Source organism: Cololabis saira, chromosome 19, assembly GCF_033807715.1.
Source record: "Cololabis saira isolate AMF1-May2022 chromosome 19, fColSai1.1, whole genome shotgun sequence".
NCBI lineage: Eukaryota > Metazoa > Chordata > Actinopteri > Beloniformes > Belonidae > Cololabis > Cololabis saira.
In genome coordinates, this window is record NC_084605.1 from 9,857,431 (window position 1) to 9,872,773 (window position 15,343).

Consider the following 15,343-nt stretch of genomic DNA (forward strand, 5'->3'; position numbering starts at 1 on the left):
TAACCAAAATTTCTACTTAAGTAAGGTAACAAAGTATTTGTACTTCGTTACTTGACACCTCTGAGTTTAACAACAGCAATAGTTCAAGATACAATAAATGGGTTACAATCAGTATTTTATCTCTGGGATACTTCCATACAACACAACACCAACTGTTGGGGGGATATTTGGCTGAAAAAGTATTTCCCCCGGGGACACAAAGTTTGAGAGACACTCTCCTCGATGAGCAGTCGTTAGAAATGTTGGAGTTTTTTCTCTTTTAAAAACCAACAAAAACATCTGGAGCTAATGCACAACTGCAGCACCATCCAATAATACGATTAAGAAGGATTTAACGCTTGAATTTTCCGTTAACCTCGTGTGAGTGGCGGATGTGAACGGATGTAATGTCAGATTCTGTCCGTAATTCAAGCATCCACACTCTGTTATGATACCGATATGAACTTTTGATCCAGAAAATTCGTACAGACATGAAATTCCTTTCGGTGAAAGGAAATGCATTTGGCCTAAACATGACGTCTCATTTGCCCTGCTGCTCGTCTCCCAGGACCAGACGGTGCAGGATGCAGAGTGACCCGCGGACCTTATCATCTCTGCTCTGGTCCTATCAGCTGCTCTCCAGGATGCTGCATGCTATTAAGATTATCTCGCCGCGGCGCAGGACCAGGGAGCGCGGGGAACTTTGATAAGGCCTCCCCGCTCGCCCGGCGCTCTCGACATTTTGGCAGGACGACCCATCCTGGACGCAGCGGAGGCTGAGCCACTTTTCAAGCTGGTTTTACAGCGTGGAGACAAACGAGAACGAGGGCAGCCGAACGAGAGCAGCTGGTGTTTGGTTCAGCAGCTGCTCCGAACCCACACGGGAGAAACTCTGCTGAAGTCAGGCAGGAGGACGCTTCACGTGTGCCGTTATTAATCCTCTCTCTTTCTCTGTCCCTCTGTCTGCAGGCGGTGGAAACAAACCTGGCGTCCAAAGACAGTCACTGGGTGTTTGTGAACGAGGTAAGAAACAGCACACGGAGACATTCAGGGCACCACATAAGTACTGTTGATTAGGAGGCCTGTTTCAATCTTAGTTTTAGTCTAGTCTTTGGGTCAAGCTATCATTTTAGTTTTTATTAGTTTTAGTCACGTTCATTCTCCTTTTAGTCGTGTCAAGTTTCAGTCGAAAGTCTGAGCATTTTAGTCTTATTTTAGTCAGAATTGTCCAGGACCATTTTAGTCTAGTTTTAGTCAAAGATTGTATTTAGCCAAACCCATTTTACAATTCAAACAAGGTTATCTTATTATTATGTTATTGTTACCTTATTGACTCAAGAATACATTAATTCCAGATACTGAAGACTCTAATTTGAGTTTACAACATATTTATTTTTCCGCATTTCTCCCCATCTTTTTCTTTTCCGACGACACATTGGGTTTTCTTTTCCACGTCTATGTAGGAAAGTGTATCCAAAGATGGATCTTCTTCTTCTCCAGCCCCAGAGCAGATCCCCGCGTTTCTCTATGTAACTTTGTTTTTAATGGACGTTAACTAGAGCTCTGCGTTAACGGCATCAGCCTCTAACTCTGCAGCTGCATCTTCTGGATCTGATTCCCCGCTGCAGCGACTGGGATTGAGGACTAACGTCACCCAGCAGAACTAAACCAGAGGAAACTACTGAAAACATGGACATTAAGGATCTTTAGTAGAACATTTTATCTCATTTTGGTCAACGAAAATGAAGACACATTTTAGCAAAGTTTTTATTTTGCAATCTACACTTTAGTCTCGTTTTTATTCCTCTACAATATTGCATTATATATGTAATTATCGTATCGTCACATGACCTGCATTTTCGTTGCGTGTTGTCTCGTTTTCCTCAGGTGATAAAGGTCCGTTGACGACGATATTTAGTCATAATTTCCGTTGAAAAAAAAGAAACTTTACACCAAAGGACAATTTTCTTTATGATCAAAAATACAGCACCCCCTAGTGGTGCCCGGCATACAACTAATTTTTCTTATATTAGCTCATTTAGCTCACCATTTTTTTCACTCATATCTTTACTCAGTCAGTGTATTTGCAAGTTTTAGCAAATTTAGACACAAGAAAAACCAAACAAACCACATTCAGGTGTACATTTAGCACTGGGAGCTTGTTGGGACCGTTTAGAGCTGCTTCTGTAGTTTTCATGGCTGACTCTTCATTTCATCCATCCTTTATTCTTAACATACATCCGTCTCATTTCTTTTGCATGTTTTAATTAAGTCGGAAAAAACAAAGAAGAATAAATATCCCACGGATCGATAGCAGTTCACCAAAGGGGTTTGGCTCATAGTGAGACATCAGCTCCCTGAAATGAGCCGCCTGGATTTATTTATGTATGTTTATTTATGCTTTTAGGGTCCAGACAACATCAGCATGCCAATCATTTCCATTCCATTCTGTTTTACATTATCTGAGAAAAGAAATCCCAGAGGACACTGGACAAAGCCTTATTTTTATGGAGGATTTTTTGTGCCAAAATTAAATAAATAAATACATCATTAATTAATTAAAATGGGAATGAAATATATCATTAATTAATTAAAATTAGAATGAAATATGTGATTAATTAATTAAAATACAATTAATTTTAAGTAAAAATATATATTTATTATTTCAGCATTTAATTAATTAATGACACATTTAATTAATGATTTTGTGTTGTGTGTGAATCATGAAATGTAAAACTGCATTTAATTAATTAATGACACATTTAATTAATGAAGTGAAACTGACAGTTTTACATTTACATTTCATGATTCAGCAACACGAAATCATTAATTAAATGTGTCATTAACTAATTAAATGCTGAAATAATAAAAATATATTTTTACTTAAAATGAATTGTATTTTATTTAATTAATGATATATTTCATTCTAATTTTAATTAATTAATGACACATTTAATTAATTGATGATATATTTCATTCCCAATTTAATTAATTAATGATGTATTTATTTATTTAATTTTGGCACAAAAAATCCTCCATAAGTTTTAACTCGGGCTTGTGTTTGATTATAGGAGCATGCATGTTAGACAAACCTTCTGTGACAGGTCTCCTGAAGGTTTCCAAGCCCGGTTCTGGTTACACTAGTCTTCTTCTCCTTTACCTCCTAACTGTGTGTGCTTTTGATTGCTTTAAAGTTTCCAGCTTAAACAATATGGAAAAATGTAATAACAACTGGTGTTATACGGTTGCATTAAGCAGAACTCAGAACTCTTACACCGTCTGTTGATTCAGTGAGCAGCACGTCAACCCATATTATCTTTAAGAAATGAGGATGATAAGACTAAAAGAATAAACATTAGCGTCAGCGAGGGACTCAAATATCAATCTCACGCTTGGAAGCCGAGCGTGAGATTGATGTCAACCCCAATCCTGACCACGCTTTGGTCCCAGAACCGTGCTAGGTTTAAACCAGGGGTGTCAAATGTGCGGCCCGGGGGCCACATGTGGCCCAAGAGAGGTTTTCATGCGGCCCGCGAGAAGTTTCCAACGTAGAAAAACGAAATGTTAATTTACTAAAAAGGAAGGCATGAATAATTGCCATGAATTGGAGCATATCTGATAATATATTTCTTCTACAAAATCCATCGTTATTCTACAAAGAGAGCAATTTGACATTTTTTTAGTTTTCTAGAATGCATTTGCTGATTTTATTTCTTTGTAGACGGTCGTTTATTTTTATTAACTGACTACTATTATATATTTTTGAAGGAAAAATATCACTGCTAAAAAAGATGATAGAAGATATTTATTCGGAGAATTTCAGTTTTGAATACGAGGATAGTGACAAAGTAAAACAGTTAAAAGAGAAATGCTGACTTTTTCGGCACACTGGCGTAAATATCCGCGTCAATTTTTAAAAATAAATACACTTAATTGTACTGGAAAAATCTCTAAATCACAAAGAAACACTCTCGGATGTAATAAGAAAGATTTAGCTTTTAATTAAATTTCCTATAAAAAAGCGAAATATAAAAAAAACATACTTGTTTCTGTTTATCTTTGTAAAATGATATTAAAAGTATCTTACATAATTTGAAAAAAAATGAGAAATTTCAAGAAAAGATCCTGAATAAATATATTTTACATAATTAGAGTGTAAACAAAGTGCATATTTCCTTTAAAATTAACTAAACTGATATTGGATTAGATAACAATAGTAAAAAAAAAAAAATTGCACCTTTTTTTGCGGCCTGCGAGAAAAAAAAATTGGTCAAATCCGTCCCGCCAAGCAAAATTAGTTTGACACCCCTGGTCTAAACCAAACCTGTCGCAGGCATCTCTTGGTACAACTAAAACCTAAGAAGCCCTTGTCTTGAAAATAAGAATGACTTTACTCTGTTTGGTATTTATTCACAGCTCACATGTCAAGACAGTGCTAAGCATTAAGTTGCTAAAGTGATAAAAGTTACGCACTAACCACAGCTAGCTGTCAATCAAAGAACCACACCCCCTATTTACACATCAATGTGTTGCTTTATTTATATAATTTAACCTGACGATGCAGATAAACATTCACTGCGACTGTAAGTGTGTAAATACATGGTGGAAAGTGCTGCTGTCATACTGTATCTCTGTGGCATTTTGAACAAAACACACTTTCATTAAGACTTTGCAAAGCCGTATCCATTTTTTTTCAAGGGGAGAATACGTCTCTTTTAATGACAGCTTATCTTGAGTGAAAATAGAGTTAAAGAGATCCACTCCCACGTTGGAGATAAAATTGAAACGAGACAGAATGAAAGAAAGGATGACAGCACCTTCAGCTCAGTTACATCCCAACAGCCCGACGTCTCCAGAGCTCCGACTTCTCCAATCCTGCCAACCTTTTCACAGGGGTTCTTATTTTTTTATTTTAAATTATCTTTCCTTTTTAATCCCATCACTCTGCTCTGTGCATCAATATCCAGGCATCATCGGAGCCAATTAACTGAGCTGACAAGAGTGTTAACAGTATAATTCACGGAGAGATGGGGGAACTGTCATCCGCTGAAGGTTGGCTACAAAAACCTCAGCTTGCTTTCAGCGCCAGATTTTCTTTCTCTTTTTACCTTCCAGCTTGTTAACGACATTTTAATCCACTTAAAATGATCTGCTTTGTTTCAGGATCTTTAACTGTGCCTTTTTTTTTTTTAATTAATTAACCAAAGGAGTGCGACGACGTTCAGAATCCCTGTGGGAATCTGATCGTCGCTCGTCTCTTTGGGCTTTTTTCCATTTTAGGGTTTAATATCAAATATAGTTCATTTTATAAATAAAATGTGTGTCTGTACAACATCTTGTAGCCTGTAAAGGCGTCTGCTTCGTCTGCCAACTGAAGCTTTTCCAGCGTTCCACTTTCTCCAGCTCAGTATTAATTTATTGAACGGTAAAAGTCAGTAGTTTAACCCAACTTATTCCTAAAGTGCTTTGATTCTCAAACTTTTATCAAATGCCAAACTCAAAGCCTTTAAATTAAGCCTCTAAAATCTCAAATTGGGCACAATCTCACTGGCGTGTTCCAGGTTGGTTGAATGAGGTTCCTTCTTTAAAACCAACAAAGCATTTATTGAAAAGAAAGAAGCATCAATTTAGGGCTGGGCGATATGGACCAAAAGTCATATCTCGATATTTTCTAGCTGAATGGCGATACTCGATATATATCAATATTTTTTCTGTGCCATAATTGGGGTTTCCCCCAAAGCATTATAGCATAGCATCTCTGTTAGCTTCATTTTTTTCTGAGGCAAACCCTTAAAAAAACAGTCAGTTTTAATACAAAGCCTCGTGCCAAATGTCACGCACGTACATTTATTAACAGAGGTCTGCACAATATCAAAATGTATAAAACAAATGAAATAAAAATAAACTGCCTGCATATATAGAATAAAAATGCTTCTTGAATAAAATAAAACAAATATCCCTTTCCTGCATAACAATTAAATTAAAAAAAACTGTGCAATTAATACAATGTAGACAGTAACAGGCAGACTTTTCCACTGAGGTTGACAGTTGTGCAAATAACAAAACATTTGTGCAAATCTCAAATAAAACATTCAAGTCAATTTGTCACAAAATAAGCTATATAAAAATCATTAAAAAAAAATAAATAAATAAATTAAATCGATATAAACGATATTGTCTCGTACCATATCGCGTTTGAAAATATATCGATATATATTAAAATCTCGATATATCAGCCAGCCCTACATCAATTGCATTTAAAAATCCAAAACTAGATGCCAGTTTGAAGTCATCTGGCTCAAATCCTGAAGAGCAATCTAGACAAAAAGGAAACTGCTCTCAACCCTGCTAAACAACAAACATAACTATATTCCAGTTCACTCACAAGCAGGGTTCATTTTCACTGTATTTGTGAAAAAATAAACTACATGGAATTAAAATATTTCAAAGTATTAAGAAAAAAAAAAAAGTCACTTCTAACAGATCATCTCCAATCAGATCAATAACAGCCGATCAGACATCATTATTCATCTGTGTTGTATTGACATGTATACCAGTTTGTCTCGTATTGAATCGTCCTTTTATTCAACACTGTCACATTTCTACAGTCTTCTCGTGGGAAAACTATTCAACCACACGTTTATGCATCATAAGGTGTTTCTTTCAGTATCTATCGGTACTGATCCACAGATGATACACCAGCTCTGCGTTTCCAGCAAACCAGATTCACCAATATGTTCTTAAGGAATGTCTTAAGATCTAAAATTAGGAAGTTCATAAGAAAGTTATTAAGTGAAATTCCTCAATATTTTCTTAAGAACTGTCTTAAAGGAGCATGAGGCAGGTTGAGGCAGGATTTATGAAAAAGAAATCGTATATGTTTTAAGTTTTCTAGTAATAATGTCAGATGAAGCGTTCCAAACCAAAAAGAATGAGCCCTCTAGTGCATCTCTCCGTTGCCTTGAACAGGCTGTGTGCTGCAAAATGTGCTGCAATTCCGGGCCGGAATTTCCCCCGCTGTCCTGCGGATGTGACGTCACATGACGCTGCATGCTTGTTCTCCCCGTTCTCCCGTGCCGGCTTCACTGTTGGCTGCAGTACCCCCAACGGCCGTCGTGGTGAAGGGTGGCGCTAGAGAGTCTCATTTCTTAAAAGGAGCCTCATGCTCCTTTAAGAAATGTCTTAAGATCTAAACTTAAGAAGTTCATAAGAAAGTTCTGAAGTGAAATTCCTCAATATTTTCTTAAGAACCGTCTTAAGAACTGTCATTTCTTACAAATTTCTTATTTTTCCTACTTAAGAACGTCTTAAAATATGTCATTGCATTGCACGCGCCAACAAACAACATTTATACAGATAGTTTGGTCTTAACCGTCAGTCACTCACTAAACATGGAGAAGGAGAAAAAGAGATGCAGGAACTTTTTAAGGTTATGGTGGATGAGATTAATGTGTGGAAAAAAAATACTATTGGGGAAAATTTATAATAATTAACTACCACGCTAACTAACATGCTAACTAACAGTTAACAGGCTCTTTGTATAATTAATTACAAAGTTTATCCTCAAACTATGAACTACTAGTCTAAACTTGTCTAAAATGTGTTGAAAAAGGTGATATTAGAGTTTTACCTTTTCATAGAAGAAATTTTAAGACAGGTCAAGGTTGTCTTAAAGTTAAGAAAAAAGTCAAGAACAAATTTGAGAACTTTTATTTCAAGAATACCATTTATTCTTAAGTTTTTTCTTAAGAAGAAACTTAAGAAGAAAGTTGAGAAAATACTTAGAACTTTTTTGGAGAATATGACTTCTTCTCTTTTTTCTTCTTAAGAAAAGAAACTTGAGAAAAAAATGACACTTAAGAAGATTTTTTTTCTTAAGAATGTTTTGTGAATCCGGCCCCAGATTCTCCGCTCCCGTCCTCCTTCATCACCTGCCAATACGAAATAAAATGCTGGTTCTCCTCAAACTTCCTCAAACTAAACATTAATCCCACTGGAACCAAATCATCTAGAGTTGACAGTCGTTCCCTCTCAGTTGACAGCTCCCTGGTTTCCTCGGGTTAAGAGTTTCAATAGCTTATAGTCATTTCACTTTCATATCAATGATATTACTGGGCCTGCACATTTGCACCTAATGTTAATGGTCCCCACCCCCACCCCCCCTTCTAACGGCCTCCTCTCTGGTCTCCTACTCAAATCCCTCCATTAGCTTCAAATGGTTCAGAATTCAGCCGCTCTGCTCCTCCACTCTGGAGTTCAGTCCCTCCAGATCTGCAACACCAGGTCTCTCCCTTTGTCCAAATCCTGACTAAAAGCTCACATGTTCAAGAAAAAAAGGAAGTACGTCTTATTTATTCTGTGTAGCTTTCACCTGCTGTATTATTCATTTTCTAATCTTTATGTAGTGTCTTTAGATGCTTGTAGATGAAGTATTTTCGTTATTAATGCCCAAGCAGTGACAGTGCAAAGGCCCTATTGTATCTGTAGGAATTTTTCTTCCGACGAAATTAGGGCCTTTTTGCCCCCCTAGACGTGCCCCAAAAGTCACCAAATTTTGCATGCAAGCCAGGCCTGGCGAAAAATTTGATATTTAATGGTTTGCATTAATGGCCGTGGCCTAATGGCTCAACAGCGCCCCCTAGAAAACTTTGTGCCTCAAGCCCCACAATACGGTTTGACATACATGCACGAAAATCGATACACACCTGTATCATGGCACAACTTAAAGAAAAGTCTCTTGGCGCCATGGCCGAAACCGAACAGGAAGTCGGCCATTTTGAATTAATTGTGTAATATTGGCGCAATTTATGCCATTTTCACATGTCGTACTTTAACAAACTCCTCCTAGCAGGATCGTCCGTTCAACATAAAACTCGCTCAGGAGACACAAAAGACGTTAACCATGATAGGTTGACACTGACAAAGAAAAAACTGTTCCAAGGTAGCACCAACTCTTTGCTGGGCCAGAGGAAAGAACCACTTACGTACGGGTGGGGGTGGAGTTGTTAAAATATAAATAGCAATAGCAAGACTGCAAGAGGGCGCCATTTTCAAAGTAAAGATCCAGCAAAGCAGCAGTGGTTTGTGGAGGAGACAACATGTCCTTTGGCATTGTTCTGCCATTTTCTGATCACAGTGAAGTAGCGTAAAGCCAGAATCAGCAGCTGTACAACCGGGAAGTTGTCCATAGTTGTCGCTACGCGCTAATGTAAACGCAGCGACGTAAATTATGTTTGCAGCGACGTAATGACGTGGCTCCCCTTAGCACGCAAACTATGGAAATTTAAACCGGTTCTCACCTGGTTCGCAAGTAGAACAAGAACTTGTGAACCAGCACTGGCCCAGAATCAGCCCTGGAACTGGTTTGGTGGAAAAGCGGTAGACCAGAGATCCATCAGACTACTACAGGAGATCCTTTTAGACAGGAGACCCTTCCTGCACAACAAAAGAGCACTACAATGAGTCTCTCAAGAGACTTAAATCATGGCTACTGCAAACGATTAATTACCCTTTGGAGATTAAAAACATACTTTGAAATGGAATTAAACTGGAATTACTTAGCATCATAGGTTAGCATGAGCTAGGGTTGCCACCTTTCAGAAATAGAAATAAAGGACGCCCCAATTTCAGCAGCGCACGAGCCAAAAGAAAAAGCCCCAAAACTTCTAAACTGCATAAAAATGTGTTTATTTTATGAAAAAAACGTGTTCTTTAATAGCATTGAACTTGCATGACTGTACAGACAGCCAACCATATAGCAGCTGAAATAGCCTCCCATGCTACTGTATGTCCACATCAGCCCAAATGTATAATATAGCCTACAGGTGAAGAATATGGTGTAAAAGTTAACTTATTTCAATAATTCAACTAGAATATGGTGTAAAAGTTCATTTATTTCAATAATTCAACTAGAATTTGGTGTAAAAGTTAATTTATTTCAATAATTCAACTAGAATTTGGTGTAAAAGTTAATCTATTTCAATAATTCAACTAGAATTTGGTGTAAAAGTTAATTTATTTCAATAATTCAACTAGAATATGGTGTAAAAGTTAATTTATTTCAATAATTCAACTAGAATTTGGTGTAAAAGTTAATTTATTTCAATAATTCAACTAGAATTTGGTGTAAAAGTTAATTTATTTCAATAATTCAACTAGAATTTGGTGTAAAAGTTAATTTATTTCAATAATTCAACTAGAATTTGGTGTAAAAGTTAATTTATTTCAATAATTCAACTAGAATTTGGTGTAAAAGTTAATCTATTTCAATAATTCAACTAGAATTTGGTGTAAAAGTTAATCTATTTCAATAATTCAACTAGAATTTGGTGTAAAAGTTCATTTATTTCAATAATTCAACTTAAAAGGTGAAACTAATATATTACCTAGTCTTATTATATGCAAAGCATGATATGTTGAACCTTTATTTGTCATAATTTTGATGATGGAATTGATCAATTGAATTGATTATTGATCAATTTAGTGTTTATGTGTGTGTGTGACAGACGTGTGTATGGGGCATTAATGAAAATATGGGACAAATCGTGTCCCGTATTATAATACGGGACGCAACATTTTTTTCTCAAATAAAGGACAATTCCGTATTTTACGGGACGGGTGGCAACCCTAGCATGAGCTAACCTAAAAGCTTCTTGTCACAGAGGTTAGGTGGGCATGTTACAACCAGGTTGGTTCTTTCTGCTCATATTTGTGTTTACTGGGAGGCTGGACAGAGTCATTTTTGCCAGGATGGCAGCAACCATAACTCGCACAAGTGCGTTTTAAAACCACTCTTAAGATATCGTCGGGGGCTATCACAGTGGGGGTTTTGTCCAGTTCTCTTCGTACAGTTTATGTTGCAGATAAAGCCTAAATCATTGATGAATCCAGTACCCGCTTTGATCAATATTCAGCCATGTCAACACAATAAACCTGCTTTTTAGAAAATATGAGGTATAAAAATGACAGTGGTGTGAAGCAGGAGACAGTTTTTCTAGTGTCTTCTTTGTGGAGAAAAGCATCAGATGTAATACAGTGATAACCAGTACTCAAGTTGTAAAAAAAAATCAGGGGGGATGGTGGATTTGATCATATGGGGACAGATAATTTGTGCTGCTTACAAATATAATATATTACAAATAATAGCAGTGACCAAAACACCTGCAGAAATACTGCAGGAATGACATAGCAGCAGTTAAATGCAGCCTTCTGTAAGCTTTAAATATCCACTGGGCTTACATCTAATACATCAAAACACAACAATAAAAAACACTTTTCTGAACTTATCAATATGACTCTGTCCTTCACAGGATAAGTAAAATGGATCACTGCAAAAACTCAAAATCTTAACAAGAATATTTGTCTTTTTTCTAGTTAAAATGTCATATTTTAGTAAAAAAAAATTTCATTACACTTAAAGCAGCACAACGTAACTTTCAGCTTTTCTGAGTTTGGCGGCATCTTGTGGACAAAATCGGTAGTGTTTTACCAGAAAGAACACTACGTTTCCCATGAGCACCAGCGCGTACTGCCGGAAAACTCCTATCCCGTCGCTGCATTTGTTTTGATGAGAGGAGACGGGACGCTTTTCTGTTTCACCAAGTGAACAGAAGGAACGCAAAAGAGATGTTAAACTGCTGGAAAAGGAACTGGAATTTACCGGGATACCTTAAACAAGGCAGCCAGGGAGCAGTATATGGAGAAAATAATGATTATTAACGGTCTGGATCCATATGAAATCCCTAAGAGATCCCTGAATCCCTGAAGAGCCATGTGTTTCAATACATTTGTATAATAGTACAACATACAGAACATGTTTTGTATCCCTCAGTCTTACTTCTCTTTTCTTTTTTATTGACTGCTATATTATGTTGAAGAGGCGTGAGCAATATTTTTGTTTTCCTCGTGAGATTATTTTTTTCCTCTGCAGCTACAAATAGAGTTAATATTTTTTCCTCAACAAACTAGTTTTATCTGAAGATTGGGGTTAATTGCTCCGCAGAGAGCTGGCACGCAACTGCGTTTAGCTGGCGAAGTGGGGAATAAAACCCGAGTTTTGATCCGACGCCCGTCTGTGTGAGTGTTTGTGGTTTAAGGCTGATTTATGGTTCTGCGTTAAATCGACGCAGAACCTACGGCGGAGGGTACGCGGCGACACGCAACGTACGTTGCGCGTCGCCACGTACCCTACGCCGTCAGTCTGCGTCGATTTAACGCAGAACCATAAATCATGCTTTACTGTGTGTTTGGTCGTTACAGCCGCGATCCAAAGCGAGCCGACGGCTCTTTCACTCTTTTACTTTGTTATATCAGATACTTGGCCTGCGTGGTTCTGCCTCCGAGCAGGAAACCGTTGAAAAGTTAAACCATTAGGGTCTTTTCCCCACGTCTGTTGTGTGGAGCTGCTGCAGCCGCAACGCAGCAACAGCTTCTGCGGAGCTCTGAGCTCCACGCCCCGCCCATTTTCGTCTCGACTGCGAATCGGGAAGGAGGGGGAAGTGACGTATGCCGTAAAGCAGTCAAAGTCGTAACGATTTGTAGTTTTTTAGTGTGGCAGGGTTCCTACCATGCTCCTCAAAGTTACATAGTGCCAGTGAAGGTGATACAGATTCCCTCAGACCATGACAGAGGTGTCATTAAACCTGTTGGAAGTTGATGTACCATCACAATGACTCTGGAAATATTAGATTAAGGTGGAAAAGTTACGTAGTGTCGCTTTAAAACAAGACTCATCACTGGAAAAAATAACAATTTTCACCTGTTTAAAGTAGATTTTCACTTGAAATAAGTAGAAAAATCTGCCAGTGGAAAAAGATTTTTTTGCTTTTAATAAGAAGATAAATCTTGTCCCACTGGCAGATTTTCCTACTTATTACCTACTTCCTACCTCTGGTGTTATTTTTCTGGTGATGACTCTAAATGTTTAAATAGCAGTAAAACCACATTCATTGATGAAATGACATAAGGGATGGAAAGGGGAGATGGCAGTTTTACAGGGGGGATGATTTGGACCGTTTTTATTTCAGGGGGGATGCCATCCCCCCTCATCCCCCCTCAACTCCAGTACTGGTGATAACAACATGATGCTAAAAATGTTTTGTATTTTCTCCCATCTTTGGTTAATTGCTAGCACTGCCTCCATCTCTTGTGAAATCTTATACGTGACAACAAGAGAATGGGACAGGTGTCAGACTGTCTCACATGCTCTGCATATACTCCCTCCATCCTTATTTCCTCCCGTCTTCTTTCTCCACATTTCTCTGAGCTGCAGCGGCCTCTGTGTAGTGTGTCACCAGGCTCAGACAGGAAACAGGTGTAGTTCCTCGTCCTGGGCGGAGGTGCACGGAGATGTCAGGGGTCTTGTCAGCAGGTAGACACTGCTGACAGGTTCATTTCCATTTCCTCGTCTTTGTCCTGTCCCGTGTCTGTCGTCAGTCCAACCACCGTGTAGTTGCTCTGCAACGCTGTTTCAGCTCACCTTAGTGATCACATACGTGTCTGTAATGACTGCAGTCATCTGGTATTCTAAAATGTCATCGTGTTATGTTATGACACAGAGTACACACTTTTTTTTTCATTTCTGAGGTTTTATCCATCGCCTTAATAAAAACAGTCTAATCCAGTGTCTCCCAACCTGGGGTCCGGTGCTTTAAAATTATGCAGTCGTAAAAATTATATTTGCGAATGAGTCATTCATAAGACATTGTTAGGAATAATTTATGAATGTTTTGAATGTTTTTTGTGTTTTTTATACACCGGTGACAAACACAGGAAATTATTTCATTACTTATTATGATATCATTACTCAACATTTAATCTACTCCAACAGGTTGTTAAAGGATAAATGTTAAAACATTTTGTTCTCATATTAAAAGAGACTTTTCAGAAATATTTTTATGTCCTTTTGTGCGTATTTTATACATTGGTGACACAAAAGGAAGGTGAGAAAAACAAAGTCATATTTATACAGGGTAAACCAAAGAGAAATGTATAAAAAAAAAACATAATTAATGTTCATTTTTTTAATTAAAGACTATTTTGGTGCTAGTACGTACGGGTCGGGGGCCCGGCTGGTCTTAGACACAAGTAGGGGGGCTGCAAGGAAAAAAGGTTGGGAACCACTGGTCTAATCCTTACCAGATTTTCAAATCATGGCCTGTATAATTATCGTCATTATTTAATGAGACCAAGAAAACCTCTACTGGTTCTAGGTGTTGCTAATCAAGTGCACTTGATCAGCGAGTTTGAGCGCCTCAGTAAAATCAGATGTTCGGCTCTTTGCTAGTCTGTAGTGTTCAGATGTGTGTTAGAGAAGCACTGTTGCTGCCCATGGGGCTTGGAGAGGGTTTTAAAGGCCATTCCCAAACAAGTTAGAGTACATTATCCTGCAGTAACAATTGTTGTTCACAAGTATTTAACATTTAAGACTGACTACGTTTACATGCAGTCAAAATTCGGGTTATTGCTAATATTCCGGTTACTGAAACATTCGGGTTTTAAAAGGGTTATTGATGCATGTAAACGCAGTCACTGTTGCCAGTCTTTCTCCATCCATGTGATGCGATTAACGGATGGATGGATGGATGGATGGATGGATGGATGGATGGATGGATGGATGGATGGATGGATGGATGGATGGATGGATGGATGGATGGATGGATGGATGGATGGATGGATGGATGGATGGATGGATGTTCAGTCTTTCTATACCAGTGGTCGGCAACCCAAAATGTTGAAAGAGCCATATTGGACCAAAAACACAAAAAACAAATATGTCTGGAGCCGCAAAAAATGAAATGTCTTGTATAAGCCTTAGAATGAAGGCAACACATGCTGCATGTTTCTATATTAGTTATAACTTTTTTTATTTATTATGCACTTCGAGAAAAAAGTCAAAATTTCAAGAAAAAAGTTGAAATGTCGAGAAAAAAGTCGAAATATCGAGAAAGAAGTCGAAATGTTGAGAAAAAAGTTGAAATATCGAGAAAAAAGTTGAAATGACGATATTAAAAAGGAAAGGAAAAAGGAAGAAAAAAAGAGAAAAAAAGGAAAAAAAGAAGAAAAAAAGGAAAAAAAGGAAAAAGGTCAAACATTTTTGAAAAAGCTCCAGGAGCCACTAGGGCGGCGCTAAAGAGCCGCATGTGGCTCTAGAGCCGCGGGTTGCTGATCCCTGTTCTAGAGGTAGACATCCATCTCTGCAGGCCTCAGGTATGTAAGCCAGCACGGTGGTGGAGGGCTGATGATTTGGCCTTGTTTACTTGCTTTCACACAGTGCGCCTCTTTTTTGTCTCGGTTTTAGTGTCACTTTCTTTTCCCCCTAAGTGCAGCACTAACAGCACCATCAAAGGTTACGGGTTTCCGGTTC

General features: G+C 37.9%; 1 protein-coding gene across 1 annotated transcript in view; it reads left to right on the top strand.

The window, feature by feature from the left end:
* grid1b (glutamate receptor, ionotropic, delta 1b) overlaps window positions 1-15,343 on the top strand; it is a 430,666-nt gene that overhangs the window by 312,683 nt on the left and 102,640 nt on the right. The window contains 1 exon segment of the mRNA XM_061709214.1: window positions 949-1,002. Within this exon segment, the coding sequence (XP_061565198.1) occupies window positions 949-1,002 (54 nt within the window).